At 39.6% G+C, this 20,024-nt stretch overlaps 1 protein-coding gene across 8 annotated transcripts in view; it reads right to left on the bottom strand.

Annotated features, from left to right (window-relative positions):
- Window positions 1-336: 336 nt before the first annotated feature.
- Window positions 337-20,024, bottom strand: part of sh2b3 (SH2B adaptor protein 3) — a 50,122-nt gene continuing 30,434 nt past the window's right edge. For all 8 annotated transcript variants that reach the window (XM_067522208.1, XM_067522209.1, XM_067522207.1 and 5 more), the window contains 6 exons: window positions 12,956-13,057; window positions 10,339-10,427; window positions 6,817-6,908; window positions 5,751-5,965; window positions 5,221-5,398; window positions 337-4,645 (listed from right to left, as the gene is read on the bottom strand). In XM_067522208.1, the coding sequence (XP_067378309.1) occupies window positions 4,275-4,645; window positions 5,221-5,398; window positions 5,751-5,965; window positions 6,817-6,908; window positions 10,339-10,427; window positions 12,956-13,057 (1,047 nt within the window). In that variant the 3' untranslated portion in view covers window positions 337-4,274. The remainder of the gene's footprint in view (window positions 4,646-5,220; window positions 5,399-5,750; window positions 5,966-6,816; window positions 6,909-10,338; window positions 10,428-12,955; window positions 13,058-20,024) is intronic.

The raw sequence follows: 20,024 nt of genomic DNA, 5'->3' as shown, positions 1-20,024 counted from the left end.
AACATATTTGGGACAGAAATTATGTCCCAACACTAGACTTTATCCTTTATTAGCTGAAATAGTAAAAAGTTTTTACTGTTTTACTAAAGCTTTGGGTCTCATACCACTTTAGTGAAGGCTATGTTTGGATTTGTCTTTAATTCCTGCAATCATTTTCTTTTAACACATCGTGTAAGCACAACCATTTATCGTTATCCTGTGAACACTGATTATCTTCTACTCGTGCATCACATGCTTAGTACTTTGTACATCGTGTACTAGAGCAAGATTACACGGAATACACAAACACACACACACACCTGATGTTTTTTTTTGGTGAGGTTTATTTTACAAAAAGTCAAATATACAGTTGATATATAATATAATTTAAATGCTTTTAACTGAAAGGGATGCAAAAACAGATTTGAAAAGCAGGTGTTTTTGTTTGTTTTGAAATAAGCTGTTGAGGAGATGTTGGATTTATCCGGAATGTTTACAGTGCTAAGTAAAACAATGAACAGTATTGAGAACACATTACATTCATCAACTGGACATTTTTAAAATAAACATGGAGTTCGGAGCTGTGAGTATCGCTGGAACGGATGTTAAAGATTAAAGAGAACCTGAGGTACATTCAAATCTTTTCTAGCATTAACTCGATTCAGGGAACAAACTGGAACAACCCATGAAACAATTCTAGGCTATAAAGCAAAAGAAAGACATGTTGGGTATCCCTGGCTTTGAACATGTGTTCTGAGAACTTTTTCTCAGAACACTGAAATGCTTTTCTCTGAAAGCATTTGTAAAATTACCTTTTCCAGCCGATGAGCAGGTGCAAACAAACTATCTCGAAATGCACAGTTTGCCCCTGTTCATCAGCTGAAGTATGACATAAGATCTCAGAACACATGCACTGTTTCAAAAAAAAAAAAATAAAAAAAAAAGGTGTGAAGCAGTGGGCATCTCAGATATTGCACTACACAAGTTCTGCACCACAGTACACCCTAAGATTTGTAAAAAGGGGAAAAGCAACGCCAGCTTTCTGGCAAAGGCACAGTCATTCCTTTAAAAAAGAAAAAAAAAAGTTCGTGTTACCGTTGCTTACCTTTAGCAGAAATGAAACAGAGGTGATGAGGGATTTGTTTGGGCTTGGACGCGTAATGGCAGGAAGACCAACCGTACTTTTGCCAAAAACATCCTTGTTTTTATTCCCCTTATAATCACTTTGAAGATGTCAGTCTTGATCACGATGACACAAGAAAACTACACAACCATTGTACCAAGTGATCCTTTGGTAGACAAAGCTGACTTAATGTGTGACAGCAGACTTACTGTGGCGATGTTTATGAGGAAACTAAGTTGCATTAATGTATTTCTCCCCAAAATAATTTACCATGATAAAGCGTAGAGGGAGACTGAATCAGGTCTTAACCATAGGATATTAAGTAAATTTACTGACGGTAAATCTAAAATCAAATGCTAAAGTTAGTGTTAAAGCAGGCTAGGAAGACAAATAGACAAGTCCTAGCATACGGTTTCCCAGTGGCATCCAGCTGCTAATGAGCGTGACTGAAACATTGCAGAAGATTTGATATTTCATCTGTGGGAACCTAAGATTTCGTCTTGTCTCTAAATACCATAAGGCTTTAAATGATTTTCACGGAAAGCGGAGAGACAAGGTTCACAAGATGGAGAAAACTGAAACAAATCTGGCATCGCCATCTTAACTTTCCTGGCTCAAGACCCGCTCACAGTAAGTTTTGGATCCGTTTAGGTTCCAGATCAGGTCTGCAAATGCTTTTGAGAAAATTCAGACCTGGTGGTGAAGGAGATGAAACACCAGGGACAAACTGGACAACAGAGGAAGTTCTTACTTTGGTAAAGGCTGTTTGATGGTTTTTCCCATAGAGAAATCTCCAATAAATGCAGCACGTTAGCTCTTAACAGAATTATTCACACCTAAGTGGAAACATTTGATATGGTTTAAACCTTTAGAAGCATGATGATAAACTCAGAAAAAAAAAATGGTTGGAACATTTAGTTTAAAAAGGCACAGAAATGTGAAGCTGGGAGAGAAAGACCAAATTGCACAGTGGGGCGAGTGTAATGTCCAATGTCTGATCAGTGGTGTGTAACATCTAATGACACTTGCAAAGCTTTCCTAAGTGAAACCAAACCTTCCTCACAAACCTCTTGATAGAAATATGAAAACATGTTACTTTCTATTAAGAAAAATTATGTATAGTGTAAAAAGATATTTCACAGCCCCCCCTTTTTCCCCCCGCTGTGGTGATACTGTACAGAAAATATTAAAATAATTAATGCTATGAGTGTAAAAAAGTAGAACTGGTGACCTGATGCTACTCTGAGAATCGAGATCTGTTCGGTGTAAGAAAATAAATGTTAATATGTACAGAGGTATCTGTGTGATTTCACGTTTGTTCAGGAGTTGCATCAGCTCACCATGTACACCTAGAAGCCCTTAAAGGGTTTTAACTATAATCAAACCACAACAAAACGGATTTGACAAAGTTTTTTTTTTTTTTTTTTTTAAACACTTTAAACCTGGATTGGTGTTTTCAGTGCTTTGACCCTCATTTTTGTTGAGAATCCGAACAAACTTGTTTTGGCCGATTCCAATTCTTAGTTAGGCAACATTTAGTTTTGGTCTTTGATTCGAGTGATTCCCTCTGTCACAATCTTTGGAGTAAAGCCATTCTAGTTCATGATAAGCTATTGTAGGTACGTTGTTTTCTCACTGGACAAAACCCCTTACGGTAAAAAAAAAGAAGAAACCCACAATTCTTCTGAAAAAAATGTATGCAACAAGGAAAAATGACAGATTTGTTAAAGATCATAAATTATGATAGGAATAATTTTCAGTAATTAGCCTCATACATGTCATTTAGCCTATTTTAAATTACAAAAACTGTAGTCACAGCTGTCTCATTTGGTATTTGTTTTATTTTTTAAAATATTCTGTTAAATCAGAAATAAGAGCAAAGTTTTTTATTGCTTATAACTTGTCAGTTTCAAGTTATTTCAGAAAGATTAGTTGGTTCTTCTTTTTTTCAGGAAGGGTACCACGATGTTCTGCCACATCTGTTTTGATGTGTGTGTGTGTGTGTGTATATGTATTATTTCTATACATATACTTATTTTGTGGCATAAATTTGTTCTTTTAGACAAAGTTAATTTTATGCACAGAGTGTAATGACTTTAGTGCATTAATTCAAATGTGACAACACTTGATTGTAACAGTGAGAAATGGGACGCAAATGTCAAAACTGTACCAGACTGAGATCAGCGAAAAACATGCTGGAGTAGTACACGTTTACTCCTCTCAGACACCACAATGGACACACGGAGAAACGAAGACACACCACAAACAGAGTTCCCACTGCTTTGCATAACAACTGTGCTGATCAACGCTGATGTTGGATTATTTGTTTTGGTTCTGTGATTTCTTCTACACAGGTATGAAAGATTGGAAACGGTGCTTGATAAGTTTCCAAGAAAAGCTACCCAAATGAATTTAAGCAAGGTTTCCTCTTTTTAATTTATTTTTAATTATTTTTCTACAAAATATCTGTGTATAGAAAAAATACACATTGTTTCCAAAGTGCAATGAAAGCAATATGCACTTAAATATATAATAATGCAGGAGTAATATCTAATAGAGTATAGTATCACTCTAAAATAGAGTGCTTCTTTATTTGGGTTTGTAGAAAAAGGTGTTTTTCTTCACACTGGGAACTTTGTGTGAAGAATAAATGTCTCTTAAATATTTCAAAAGGAGCCCTTGATTTGCTTTTACAGGCAATGCTTTCCCGTCCATTCAGGTTGAGTGCCAAATATATGTTAAATCAAGCGCACCTTAACAAACAGAAATCTTCAAAAATATTCTTTGCCTACTACACCTGTGGCTCTCCTTCTCACACACACACCGAACCTCAACGTCGACAACAACATGGTCAACACTGCTATAAAACTCCCAAAAAATACATTCACTGTGGACACTCAGGGTGGAGGCTGTGAGGGTCTGACACTGGTAAACACACACACACACACACACAGTTCAGCCACAGTGAGTGTGTATGTTTTGACAAACGCAGTGCTACGCATGCGTCAGACAAAGACTTGTTTGCTCAAGTTCATAAGTCTGCTATAATCACATCACGTGAGGCTTTGTTGGCGTAACAGAGTGTGTGTCTGTGTGTGTTTGTGTGTGAGCATGCTGACTTCACAGGCAACTCATGTCTGTCAGAGGTGTTGGAGGTGATTGTCTCAGCGGGTCAGACTAACATGTACTGGTTGTCTATAGCCCGCTTGCGGCCACGCTCAGGTTCCAGCTCATAGTCTGAATCCCGCTGAGGGATGATGGGAGTGTGGGGGCCGGTGTGGCGGAGCAGAGGCCTCCTCCCCACCGATTCACTGCGACGCAAAGGAGCAGGGACTGATGGAGGAGGGTCAGGGGCAGGGTTGGTGCGAGGGAACGGATGGCTCCCTGGCTGGGAAACAGGGCTGGGAGTGGAAGTGGGGCTGGTGTTGGAGCCGGAGGAGGGGGGCTGACTGGCGCTGCGAGCCAAGCTGCAGTGAGCCAAGCTGGGCTCAGAGCTCCACCGATGGAGAGAGAAGGGGACCAGGACGGCGCCTGGGAGCTGACCTGTGGAGGGGGAAAAGAAAAGGAAAAAGAAGTTTTGTTCCTTTTCAGTCTCAAATACAATGATATTAATTGACTGAATGTCTTCACTTCATAACTTTTTCAAATCAATTCAAATTTTTGAATCATTTTCATTTAATCATCCCAACCCCTTAGATTTATCACGTCGCCCAGTGGAGGGTTTCTACTCATCCCCAGGTTGGGAGCCTCTAGTTCAGATAATCTACTTAAGCTGTCAGTTTACGACGCGTCTGATCTGCTGACTGCTTGCGTTTCATTTGCAACTGGTCTTTATTGTAGGACAGTCACAGCTTTGCAAGAAACAAAACAGCCAGGTTTCCATCCAAATGAAGCACAAACTTAAATTAAATTAAAGAAAAAAAATGCACAGAAGGAAAACGAGGAGGACACAACAAAGTCATTATTGCACACAAACTGACGTGTGACATAACATAGGTGGATGGAAGGCTGCTGTATGCAATAAAAAGGAGTTGTAATGACGTTGACAACTGAAATAAATAAATACATACATTTTAAAAATCAACATCTGAAATCAGAGCCCATTGGAAGAGTCTCACCCTGTGACGGAGGGCTGGATCCTGCCACTACGAAGCTGGACAGTGTGACGGCACCGGCGGCTCCACACTCCAGGGGGATGGGAAAGAGGCGGAAGTGACTGAGCATGTCCATGACAGAGGGGAAGCGCAGATGCTGCACCCTGCACTGACCCCATTCTGTTAGAGAGAGCCGCAGGTGCTGCAGAGACAGAGAGACAGAGACAGGTATGAGGGAGGGGAGAACATCAAGGAAAGACTGACAGCTAATCTGTGCCCCATTGTCTTCTCAAACACTGGTGGTCAGCATTCACACTGGTAATGGTCTTCCCCATCAGCAGCATGTTTGCACAACACTTCCCCATTTAAGTGTTTTCCCTCATTGTTGAGAAACAACCAGACACAAAACCAATTTGACGTAATTCGTTGAAAAGAAGAACACTGCGAGTCGAATAACACTGAAATATTACCAAATGTTTTGGTGAACTTCTTCAGGATGTGGACTGAACTGTCAGCGTGAAGGAACCAGTTATATGACACTTTGTGAGACGCACCTTTGCTTTTCCTTGGTAGTTAAACGTGAGGACGTAGTCTCCCCTGCGAGTCTCACTCTGTCGCACCAGAAACACTCCATGGCCCCCCTGTCCAGAGCTCTGAACGAGATGGGCTGCCTTGACACGGGAGATGGGCCCATGGAACCATGGATAGGAGAACAAGAAGTGATCTGTTTTTTGGTTAACCTGCTCTTGCAGGGCAAAAGGGATGGGGCCTAGAGAAACAAATCCAGAAACAAAATGTTTTTTTTTTTTTAATGAAACTAGGCTAATCAATGTTGTTTATAAGAATGGATCAGACGACTGCGACAAATGTCATGTGTAATTACATGTAAGTGCAAACCCACAATGAATCATCACCCAAATCTATACAGCGTTTTAGAGTCCGTTTAGTTTTCTTGCCCACTACTTCACTGTGGATTTTGGTTAAAAGCTAACTGCTGTGAAATTTTTCAGCAATTGTGAGCATTTGGGGCAACTTTTCTTAACAGTTTCTCAACGCAGTGGAGCACCATGTCTGGCTGCAATGCTTTGAATCAATATTGGACAACGCCAAAGGCCTTAAGCTCTGACAAACAAGCCAACACAGACTGCAAACTGACAGTGATTACCTGTGAGTAAAGGCAAGTCATTGTTGGTTTTAGTGTCTGTATGGGAATTGTTAAAAACACGATTCATTTAGAAAATGACTAAAGATCCTTTAAGTCTCACTGCACTCATTAGCATTTCATTCAGCTGCAGCAGGAAGCAGCTGTTTTCACTGATTAACTGTTGAACACAGTGGAGCATTTAGCAGTTAAAGAAGCGGATATTTCCCTCGGGAATTTGGTGGAAACCAAAACACAGCTGAAGGAGAGGGCATATTGGATGTACGTGCATCAGGTGGACAGCAGCACAACTTTAAATAGAATAAACATAAAGATGACAAATAAAAAAGTAAACCGTTCGCTATTGTTGCTTGTAAAAGGTGGTGACAGACACAAGTCGTCAAAATGACGACAGTCTGGTGCACTTAGTTGTACTGTAAACCGGACACACAACTAAGCTCCATCACATCACCACTCACTTTGACTTGCTGACTCTGCACTCCCTCTGTGATTGGCCGGTACAGAGCTGTCAGCTGGGGAGGGGTGAGGCTCCAGATCCACGCTGCTCAACCTGGAGGACAGGAACAAACTGTGTCATCAACAACAACATGTACGTCTTTCTCACAGTCACATCTCTTTCTGAGGAAGAAAAAAAATGTGTCAATTTCACAATTATTTCACGTCATTTTGAGTCACTCATTTCCGTTTGGGTTCCACCGTCTGGTGAAGAGAACTTCAGCTCTATCAGTGTCTGCTGTGTAAGCTGCTGTAAAATGCAGAGTAGAGGTCCTCATTCAGCAACTGTAATTACACCAGTGTCTAAAAATTGTGTAGACAATTTATTGATGCTGCATGTTGCACTCGCACAGAGTGAAGCCGAGCAATAAAGTATAGAACAAATAGCAGTGGTGAAAGTTGTTTACTGGAGAAAAGACTAGTACCACACTGTAAAAATGCCAGATTACTGCCTATAATATTTTTTTACTTTTGCATGCAAAATTTTAAATGAATAATAATAGTAATGATTAATAATAAATTGACCAGTTTTTGGTTCTACTTATCTACACTGTTAAGATACTTAACAAAACACCATAAAAAATTTGCTTTGTGGGCAGAAATCTCATAAAAATGAGATACTCGAGTAAAAAAAACGTCGCAAATTTGTACAGCGGCACTTGGCTAAATGTACATACACACATGGTTAGAGAAGAAAGCTGAATAACAGGGAGGCAAGTCTTGAGGTGTGTGTGTGCGCGTTCTTTTGTCTTCGTGAAGGTTTATTTTACATTTGACTCTACATTCGCCTGTCAGCGTAGCTTCAGTGATTCGAGTCAAGGGCTCAGTTTTGCCCTTACACATGTTGCAACAGTTAAAAGCCTGACATTGTGACATTGTAACATCATTTTTATTCAGTCGCACTGCCTCCCTGATCCCTCTTTTGTGGGTTTTTGTAATTGAGGAGAGTCACTGCACAGTGATAACAGCAGACTTGTTACAGCAGGTAAAGCACAGGTGTTACAGCAACAATTACTCTTTTCCATTGAACTTTCCTAGCCAGTCATGGCAGTGAACCAGCACGCACAATACAAGTGGAGTTCGTGGATCATAAAATGTATTATTGGCAACTGTGTCTCACTTGCCGTACGTGAAATGTAGTTGTGTGATGGATAAAAAAAACAAAACAAAAAAAAGCATCACAGGTGGTCGCGCAGGGTCAGGATTAAGGGACTGCTGTTTGAGAAAATTGCAATAGACTCTTGAATGCAGTCAGTTTTGGTATATTGGAGGTGCAAGTGTTTTGTTAAAGTAATGGGTAAGACATGAAATACAATCTCATGTGCGTCTGTTTGTGATACTGATGTCTCAGTATGAAGTGTGAAGCATAATCTTGGCGATAACCATTTTATCTTTTTTCATAATGTATATTCCCAATGAGGGTAAACAGAATAAATGCACTATATGTGCTTCAATGGATGTGATTGGCCAATGCTTTGCTATATGAGGAACCTGGTTTAGCTGATTTGCCACATAACCCGGGGAGCTCAGGTGTTTCCTTTTTTGGTTTTTGGCCTAAGCAACATGCTTTCGCAGTCCCTGTTTCACTGGACTGGTTCCGTTCGAATCAATAAGCAAAGGCACCTGGCACGTCTTTTAAGCGTCCTGACGCATTTTAGGACATACAGCACGTTAGTACTTAAGGGACGGAGACGAGAAATGCTGATGTCATTGCTTTCACTACATACATGCTCAATTAATTTAAAAAAATTTGTATGAATGAGAGCTTTTGATTTTACTATAGGCCAATAAGCTTTAATATCACCAGTTTTAAAAACCTTCAAGTGTTGATGCTAGTATTGGCCTTAAAATGCACACACACACACACACACACACACAGCACAGCAGTACAGCCAACACTCATTCATTGAAGTGAGGTCACACATGTTCACTCATGAATTCATGACTAATGAATGACTTTGCTTGTCTGCTACATCATTTTTATCTAAACATTTTAAAACTTCTGCAGACATTCATCAAGTGCTTGTGCTGCCATTAGTGTGTGTGTGTGTTTGTGTGTGTGTGTGTGTGTGTGTAACAGCATTCCAGACATCTGCAGAAATGAAAAGGTCCTGAGATTCTCCTGAGTCTCAGACCTCCCCCACACTTCCTTTCACAGAGTGACACACACAGAGTGAAACTGTTTGTCACACTGAAACAAAGACAGAAAACAGAAGTGTTAGTCTAATTTTTACTATTGTACTGTGTATTCCAGGTGTATTTTAGCACACTGGGTGTTGTGTAAACATTCTAAACTTAGCAGAGTACAAACTGCAGCTTTTTCTAACAAACAGCTAAGAATGAAAAAGTTACTGAAGCATTTCTCAATTCAAGTGTCTCTCATTACTACTTTTTTTTTGCAGATATTTTAAGTTTATTTTAAGTTAAAGAAAAGCTTATTTCTGACCTACCAAAACGACTGGATAAAGCAAGTGCTGTCATCACTTCCGTACAAACTTTTTCTTTCTAATAAAAAAGAAGTCTAATATCTTTTTGTCTTTATCCGACCGTGGACAGTAGTGTGACAGGAAATGAGGGATGAGAAAGAAGAAATGACATGCAAAGTTCAAACAATGTTCTCCAGTCAGTGATGTTGTAAACACGCTTTCTACAGTCAGCATCTTAATCACTAGGTTGCCATGACTCCTCAACTCTCTAACTTTAATAAGTTTAACTTAAAATATACAAATAAAAGTTCAGTTTAATGTTAAAACTACATTCATTGCAGAACTATCAAACCCTAGCAGACTCCCCACACCACACGTGTTACATCTCAAAGGTTGAGTGTAAATATTGAGTTAACTGATCAGTTTGACAAATGATTATTTCCAGACAGATTCCAAAAATAACAAGGCTCCAAAACCTTCTCCAATGTGCAGAGGCTCACAGCAAAAAATCCTAAGTCCAGGAACACACAAACAAGCATCGGCACACACACACACACACACAAAAGCAAATGTTTGTCCACATATACACATGTACTACGAAATATTCTCACTTGCATTTGCAAACACATAGCTCAGCAAAAGTAAACATCCAGTATGCCCACAAATGCTAAAAAAGTCCAAGTCTTAAATATTTCCACTCAGAATCTCTAGAGGAAAAAGCTGTGTAAGGAGAGATGGATGAGGACAACACAGGTTGCTGTTGCACACAGTGTGAGTGTGGGAGGGGCGGAGGGCTTGATCAGGCTGCACTTAAAACCCTACTCAAGCAAGTATCAGAAGTAACTTTTGCACCTCTGCGGCTAAGATCCTAATTGATCTGTTAGTTTTATACATATGTAATAATAAACTGGGTCACTTTTCATTCTAGAGTTAAGTTTGCAGTAGCAAAAAAACAACAAATTCTGACTTAGTTTGAAAATGAAACCTGCGTGCATAAACAAACTGTAATCCAATGTTGATGTTCAGGGGATATCAAGTGTCTGCTGTCGTGTTTCTCACCTGTTGCTGATGCACTCTTTTAGCTCTGTAGTCCAGGAGCTGACCTGTTGGTCATTTTCTGTCTCGAATATCAGACTACATCGATTAACCTGCAGAGACAAAGAGGAATTCAAATACACCACCCACTTTTTACAGACGCTGAACTGCTGCGTACTGCTTTTGTTGTATTGACAAAAGGAGATAGAAGAGAGTAAACATTAACTCGTGGATGTAAAACGTTTCTTTGCTTTCCTGCATCTGATAAATAGAAGAAAAAAAAAATCAGCCTGGACAGATGTAGATTAGAAAACCAGAAAAAAAATGAATAATTCAAAATAGAGTGTAAACATTTTGCAGTTCCCTGCTGTCCATTATGGGCATTTTGAGCAGAAATACCCAGCATTAATGCTTTTAGGAACCAGTGAGATATGGAAAACCATTTACTATGTTCTGTAATTCTGAGGGTTTACCAGTTGCCAAAACACTGCATTGCTGCTTATGATACCATGACCCAGGATTTTAGTCCCTGCTGCAATCATTTACCATTTTGTCATGACAATCATGAGTCAATCATATTATTAATAATAATAAATAATACACTAGAAATGTAACCTTGCATGTAGAGTACTGTGCAAAAGCAAAGGGCATTTTACATTCACAGCCATTGTGTAATGTCATCAGGAGGACATGACAATGAGTCCAAACATCTGGTGAACTAACATCTTCCGCGACATGAAGTCCTGCAACAAATGCTCTGGCCTCTACATAGGCCTGATTTCCAGATCATGGAATCAGTGTGGGATTACTTGAAGAAACAGATGATACAAGTGATGTAACATTCAAGAAAAAAAAAATCAAGGCGAAAAGCATTTAAAGCAAAGTGATATAAGAAAAAGTATTTGTTTCATGAGATGCAAGTGTAACAGAACAGACAGAGATAGTGTCCTAATTGCAGAAGAGTTAGTTTTTCAACTTTTAAAAACCTTTTTAATAGTGGGAGTGAGTCTGTTGAGCGTGCAGTGTTTGGTAGCTCATTCCATCATTGTGGGACCACTGAGCTGAAGAGTTTTGCTTGGGATCTTTTGAGTGGTGCTGGGACCACCGGACGGCGTTCATTGGCAGAGTTCACTGGACTGGAGGGATTTTAGACTTGGATGAGGGCGTTTAGGTAGGCAGATGCTGTTGAGATGACCACTCTGTAGACAAGAGACAGAGCTTTGAACCAGATGTGGGCAGCTACAGGAAGCCAGTGTAGAGATCTGAGGAGCCGTGTGATTAAAAATGAGACGTGCCACTGCACTTTGGATCATCCGGAGGTGTTTCATGCATGCTGGGGGCAGTGAGAGAGGTGGATAGGGAAGGTGGAGGTGGCAGAGGAGAGATTTGAAAGTGGAGAACAGCTTCCTGGTGTCGGTGGCATTGCTAAGTTTGTCCTGGTAGTATTCAGTTCTTGTCATGGCAACACAGTGAGAAAAACACACAAGCAGACAAATATTCAGCACGAGCCACTTCCTCTCAGGACTCCTGAGCATAATGTGTTGATCATAGATTCGGTCAGTGAGCCAGAGAGTTGGTCTGGGAGACAGGGGGCAGAGACTAGACTGACTCAACCAGACTGGTTGAAAGTGTATTGCAGTAGTTGCAAGTGCGTGTGTCTTTATTGAGGGAGGAGAGGATCTGCGGTGGGTTTAGGGTTGCAGATGCCAGGGAAAAAACAGCTCAGTATTGAAACACTTGAAGTTACGGTGGAAATTTACGAGTGGGGTAGGAGTATGTGAAGGTCTAGGGAAAAAGACAGATGAAGCAATAATTGATCCGATAAATGACTGAGATGTAGTCCGTGGTACAATTCTGGACGAGAATGAGGTCCACTTGGTTGGGGTAGCCGGGACCAGTCTACAGTGAAACCTCTTCAGAAGTTTAAGGATGGCAGCAGCTTGAGGTTTGTCCAGGTGGACGTCCAGGTCTCCCAAGGGGAGTGCTACCATAAGGGCCAGTAGTTGAATAGCTAACAGTGTAGCAAAATCTAGAATGAAATCAGCCTTGGAGAAGAAGAGGTGGACACTGAACCCCAGTGAACACCAGTGTAAAGTTCTTTGGGCACCAATAAGGTAGAAAAGAGCTACATAAGTGCAGACCATTTACAATTTCATTCTTTGTGGGTCTTCGTCAGACTCCACTGATTGGGTGGGGCCCCCATGTTAGCACTTTGGGTTGGTCTCATGGAAATGAATAAACACGGCCTGAGATGCAGATTGTGGCAAAGCTTCAAAGAGGATCGCGACATCTTGTTACATTAAAACTGTGCATTTTGCCATATTATGGTTAAGAAATAATTATGTACTGAGCATATGTACAGGCAGAAGAAATGAGGTCTGAAATGTTTTGATACTCATGAGACAAGGTTGGGTGGAGTATCCTTTTAGTTTCACTAACCAGACCTAAATTAAAGCTGTCTGGTGAGCTGTGTTTTGAAATGACTTGACACAATGATTGTCTCGTTTCCTCTTCATGTTGGATTCAGGGATGAAAATCTAAACACTACACGTAAACAACTTAGTGGGCAGAAACTACAAGGTTAGGCTTTTTCAACAGCAAATAGTTCAGTGATATTCCCCTGGAATGTCGCTCTACGTACCTTTAAAACAAATGTGTTTGAGTGGTCAGGCATCTCCAATTGGCTACAACGACGCACTTCTTGGATATCTGAACAGTGAGTCGTCAGCTTGGGACTGGAGGCCTGAAAAAAAAAAAAAACAGGCGTGATAATGGTCAGACAGATCAAATGTTATTCTCGTAATATTTTAAAACAAAAGGAATTTTTGTTTTAAAAAGACCCAGAACCTTCCTGATTATTATATTCTAATCATAATATTAATGTCTAAACAGCTACATGTCAAACACTGGTTTTAAAAAATAGTAATAGAAAGAAGTAATTGGAGGTGGCATCGCGCAGGCAATTTAGGTTTTGGATGCTTAGATGAGCAACGGAAAACACACTAATGTCTCAGACACACAGAGATCTAGACTGTACCAAGGCTAAGTAGTACTAAGCCTAAGTAGTAAGAATATGATTCTTGTGATTTTGGTGAATCAGTCTTTTGCTGGTAATTTATGTTAAACGGCTGCATTTGGGCCAAATCTCTGAGACGTCTGCTGCTGTTACAAACTGCTTCCATGCTTCACCACCCACACGCGGTAACTCACACTCTTTTTAGTTTTGTTAGTCAGTGCCACATTAGTGCAGCACACTTTATACATTTCTAAATCAAAGGTAGATATCTCTGCACAGCTCTGATTTTACTTTTATTCAAATATTTAACAATAATAATGTAGCTTGCACAACTGTATTTACTGCATATTTATTTATTTGAGTTTGTACAGTTAAGCTACACATCCCCCACTCCAGCATAGGATCGAGTACCAGATGGTCCACATCAAGCCTGAAAAGCAGTTTACAGTTTCTGACTATGTGTGACACGTTTGTGTCTGTGAAGTTACACTCAGACACAACAACATACTGTATGCGTGTGAATGGTGGTATGTACATCATGAGTGTATGTACAGTCTGTGTGTGCGATTGCATGCGTGAGTGTGAATCATACATGCAGCTGAAAGTAAAGCCTCTCATAGCAAAAGCAAAATTGCAGTGACTCATAGGAGGAAGAGCACAATGGTAGATCTCATTGCAGAGCTCCAAGGTCGACCTCACAACCTCCCAAATAATGGTGTGCACGCATTCTTGCGTGTGCAACACCACAGCCATACTCTCAAAGTAATCACACAGTACTAATACAACAATGCAGATTTTCCAAGCCCCTAGTTATAAACCAGCACCAACACCGCCACCACACACACATGCACAGATGGATCTGTCAGCCATGTGTACAAGCTTGCAGCACACTAGGTCAGAAGTCACCTCTGAAATGAAGCCTCAGTTACAGCTGAGAGAAACGTGGAGACAAGAGTCTTAGCACCTCTGGTGGCGAGTTAACAAACCAACGTGTGCAACGTGTGTATGTTTGTTAAGGAGTAACTGAATTACAGTTACAGTGGTATGAGGTTTGCACACACAAACATCTAAAAAAAAAAAATACTACAGTGTCACAGTATTGTCTCCTAACAGTGAAATAACTGTTCACGTTAATGAAGCACTGACATCAAATGATGGAGAGTTTCTGTTTTTAGGGTGTTCTTTAAATGCTTAATATATGGAGAAACATTTCGAGTTCAACACAAACAAATCTGGCTGGACCTCGTCTACTGTTGTTGCCTGTCTGGAAGGTGGAAGCAGCCAGAGATCATGCAATTAGGTTTAGTTGATCCATATAGTTTTCCTGCTGGCATGTTTACAGACATTGAGAACTGATTGAATCGATTTACCAAATCTTGACTGCCCCTGATCATATCGTTGTGTTTTGTTAAACAACTACACCCACTCAGTAATTAAAAGCCTACAGGAGCCCCGATGGCCAAGTATTACAAAGCAGGGTGGGTGATACTGTTGTGACAGATGACTTGTCAAACTTGTCTACGTTCGCAAGTTTGTCTACATCAAAGTGTTGTCTAGGCCAGCTCTCCCTAAACTTATATCAATGAGAAACAAAGACTTGGTTGGGATGAATAGTGTCATGTCCAACATGGCAGATGAAGCGTCAAGTGAAAAACCACAATACTTTCCACCAACCCCTAAAGAAATGTCTCATCTCTTTAGCTCCACACTGTTCACCAGTCTGGTGCTTACTGTGCCTGTGTCTGGTACTGCTATAGGCACGAACATGATTCAGCTGTGGCCAAAAATGCTGTGAGAGAGCTGAGAGTGAACCAAACAGGATATTTACAGACCTGAAGTCTAAACAGTGAACCTGAATTCACTATGAAGCTCCACAAGGCCACAGAATGCTGCAATTGTGGAGGATAATTATCTGTAGGTTCATCCCACTGACTTTTTTCACGTTGTCATTTAATTACATACAATTCCATTGTAAAAATATTAGTTACAGCCACTGGTACAGATTAATTTCAGGCTTGGAATTTGATCCACAAAGTCTCTCCAATAATAACATGGAGATATAATAAATTTTACCCTCCCCCAGCACACAGTGGACGCTAAGGAGCTACAGTTGGACCAACGTCAAACCCTATGGGACAAACATATGCAAGAAGCAGAACAGAAAGTGCTGGGGCCGAGTAGCGTGAGAGCAGCACCAGCAGAAGGAAACTGACGAGACAGTGAAAGACGCGGTGCTGGGTGGGAGAGACAGGAGGGATGAAAAGCAGAAGAAACAACAGGGAAGACAGATTCCAGGGCTTTGTTAACCGGATGAATTTGAGTCTTTGTGACAGTGTGTGAGCCTGAGGAATGTCTACGTTAATCCTATACACACACACACATTAAAAACACATTCATCTAAAGAACAAATTACCCCCCAATCAATTTTATCAGCCTGTCAGTGTCATGAATGAACCTTGTAACTCCAAACGCTCGGTTTTAACCACAGCATCTAAAATTATCATTATAAAAAATTAATTAAAAAACAAACAGTGACGCAGAGATGAGGAGGATATGACTCATTTTGCAATATCACTGAATGAGGAACTGACTAAAAGTGAACTTGTGCCTAACTGCTGCCACAGCTGAATTTTAGTCCAGGATGTTCAGAGAAATTTGCTTCTTCTTCAAATACATGTTAAAACTTTCAGGGTTTCTGCGTATTTGAGGACAATCAGCATATTCTGAGAAAGAGGACGTGCACAAAAAATGTATGTGCTTTATAGAATAGTTTGCAAAAAACAAATGGGCAGTTAACATACACAGAGGATTAAAAAGTAATTTAAAAGAATCATCATGATTTGGGGCATTGAAACCATTAGGTAAGAAAAACATCTCAGTTCAAGGCTGACTGAGTAGCTTTTTATTGAAGATGGTCTTCATTAGCAGGCAGCTGTTGTAAAACACAGATTTCAAGATCAAAAATTAAGTTTAAAAAGCCAAAATGAATAAAAAGGTCCATGCCTTACTATATTTAAAATCGCTCAAATGAACGTTAAACCTGCAATACATTTAACAATTTTTAATTTGACATCTATTGTATTATTATATGTTATAAATCCATCCAATCATCCATTATCTGTAACTGCTTATCCTATCTTTACAGGGTCACGGGGGGTCTGGAGTCTATCCCAGCTGTCATAGTGCGAGAGGCAGGGTACATCCTGGACAGTTCTCCAGTCTATCTCGGGGCCGACACAGAGGGACAAACACAGACACAACCCTTCACACTCACATTCACACCTATGGGCCATATTTGAGAGTCACCAATTAACCCAACATAGATGTCTTTAGACTGTGGGAGGAAGTCTACACAAGCAAGGAGGCAACATGCAAACGCCATAGAGAGGATCCAAGGCCGGCCGGGGCGCGAACCCACAACCTTCTAGATGTGAGGCGTCAGTGCTAACCACTCCTAAATGAAAAAAAAAAAAAAAAAAAAAATCACAAACATGTTTAAAAAACAAAAATGTAGTATTTTTGTTTAAATATTTAACTTTTAAACTCAGCCCAAATCATATTTTTTCTATTTTGACACTAATAAACTTCTATGTCTCTATTTAAAACCAAAATAGAATGAAAGAACGAGCCAAAGATAAAAAAAATAGTTAGTTAAGGCTTCAATATCAAATACACAGGATGTGTGACAGCTAATTATATGCACTATAAGTGTGCTGTGTGCTTGCATCGGTAAGCATGCGGGCAGAGAATGACTCATTGAGAGGAATTAAATGCAAGAATGTGAATGGGTTTCTGACTAAGAGCATCTTTGAGGAACCATATGTGTCTGTGAAGAGAAAAATAGAAAGAAAAAAACATGCAGCAGATGTCTGACTGGTTGTGCAACAACATAACAGGCCTAATTTCTGTGAATCAACTTCATCAGGGGAGCAAGTTCACGCTCAAAGCACATTTCCTATTATTGCAAACAGGAGAGTCTGTAAAAATACCCTAGAGAAGACACACACACACACACACACACACACACACACACGCACCGCCTTTGCCTTTTCTTCCATATTTTGTAATCTACATAAAACTCAATCAAGATTATGTCCTTAACACCAATGTGCAGTGTGGGAAAACTGTGAGTGGCAAAAAGTAGGAGATACCGGAAGACTACAGAGAAACACAAATTAAATGCACAAGATGCAAGATGACAAAAACAAAAGACTCAAAATAGAAAAAAAAAAAAAAAAAAAAAAAAAAACAATCACAAAAGACACAAAACAGACAAAAAGACTGTAACGTGCCGTGTAAAATGAACAGAAAAAATGTAAGATTACAAAGGAGATACAAAAGAACCATATGAAGATGTTCAATGCCTAAAGAGACAAGATGGCCACAAAATAAAACTAAATCACTAAGGAAAGATAGAAACCACAAGTATGTGCACAAAAGACCATCAAACAATGCAAAGCGAATACCAGGAGATGTAAATTCCCAATAAAAAGAGACAAGGTCCTGCTCCTCAGGAGCAGAGGCAGGAGGGGCTTTTATCCAGGAACCCCATAATATGTTCATAGCTGTGGCCTATTCATGTGATTTACAGTTATGTAATTATTATTTTCATTTAAAATATTTTGGTGAGACAAAAACAAAAAAGGTACAATAACCTGGCATCAACCTGGTCTACATAGAAACGCTCTACAGACAAACGTGACTAAATATTCAGTAAAAATTGCATTTTGCACGTTTTTACTACATTTCCATCTTTTAAAGTAAACATATGAAGAAGATGTAGAAAAAAAAAAAAACTACCAGCCTGTCGTACATTTTTAGCTGGAATCTGAAATATCAATGCATCAATAACAGACATATTATGACCCAGCAACAACTTCTCAGTTTTCACTCCTGGTTCTTTTCATGGTGAGTCAACTTTCACTACTATGTTTCAACTTCAAACACACGCAGATGACTGACATCATGATGTAGACATGTAACATTGACAATATGGCCTAAATACTGGCTTGTAAATCTCTTGAGTTTCAAACACCCCAGGAACAACCGATAAAATTTGTATTTTTAGGCTAAATTTGCTTTATGGATTTGAACGTGAAAGTGTTCAGCTTTATAGATGCTTTGTAACCAATTTTAAGCATTTGTGTTTATTACCAGTCAGTCAGTTTATATTGGGGACTGACTATTATATAGTAAATGCTAAATTGATTGATCCATGTTGATAATAATTAATAAGTAAAAGAAGGCATTGACTTTTGTGATTAAATCTAGTTTAATTAAATCTAATCACAAAGAAAAAGACACATGCAGCCTGTAGCAACTGTTCACATAGGTAAAAAAAAACAAAACACAAAACGGCAGCAGATAGTTGATGAACGTAGCTCACAAACAAACAACGATACAGCAACAGATGCAACCTCTCACCCACACAATCACAAACACATCTATGGTTTGAGCGCACACACCCACACACGGGTGACACACAGGATGTTAGGAGTCCAAAAGGATCTTCCCAGGGTCCCTTTTCTCAAGGCCGTCCCCATGGCAACTGAATGACACTCAACATTCCTCTATTCCTCCGAGGGTCACCGTAGCCAACACTGTCCAGGGTGTGTGTGTGGAAAGTGTGTGCACAGTTACTATACACACACACACACAAACACACAAACACACACACTACATATTTACAATACAGCACTGCCCATCAGGGCCTTTTCAGGCAAAGAAGACCTTGACCTCAAATGCTAAAATGTTTACAGTAACAATGTATGAAAGGACATGTGAAAGAGGTCACTGTCTGTGAATGACCTAGAGAGACTTACCACTAACTCTGCAGCTCCTCTCGGCTTTACAGAGCTTTATAGTGAGTTCCAGCTCGTTGTTTAGCTGTCTTGGCTCTCAATTTACTGCTTTGGTTTGCCCTCACCACTATCCTACCATCAACTAACAACAGCTAGTTGACAGATATTTTCAACTAAAAATAAATAACGAAAACAACTCTTAATTCCCACTGTAGGCTAGTTGCTCAACACCAATCATCAGACAGACACAGTTAAGAGTCTAACTTTGTGGTGGTTAGCAGCTAAAGGGCCACACACACAAGTGAATATTTGACTACAACTCAAAAAATAAATGACAATGACTTCATAACTGGTAACAAGGTGACATAATAAGGAACCAAAAAAACAGTATAAAATATGATATAAATCTCAGATTTGTGTTTATTAGATGTATAAATCTGGAAAACTTTTGTCTTCTCATCACTTCACACAGATCTGCTGTTTTTGTCTACTGTAATTTAGTTTTTCTCTTGACAAGCCATTGCATTTTTGGTTTATATATGCAATATATTATCTACTTTAGCCCAACATAAACACATATTTTGCAGACTTTTAGAATATATAATGTTTCTGCTAAAGTTTTTTTAATGTGCAAACTGAAATGCAGTAATAAAAAGGTAGGAGGACATGTGCAAACGGTCTTGATCACCATTTTCCTCTTATCAGTGCCACAAATGTCATCCTGCTGTAAATACACTCAGTTACAATATTTACTCTGAGTATCATTTGCTTAAAACTACAGTATTCCAATGTTTTAATAATTTACTTAAACTGGTCTTTGTGATGAGAGCCAGACAGGCTGGGGACATTTTAAAGTATTAAGAGACAAACACATTACTGCTGTTGGTCTTCTC

This window comes from Channa argus, chromosome 11, assembly GCF_033026475.1.
Source record: "Channa argus isolate prfri chromosome 11, Channa argus male v1.0, whole genome shotgun sequence".
In the NCBI taxonomy this organism is placed as follows: Eukaryota; Metazoa; Chordata; class Actinopteri; order Anabantiformes; family Channidae; genus Channa; species Channa argus.
Note: the sequence above shows the minus strand (reverse complement) of the source record. Positions and strands in the feature narration are given on the sequence as shown.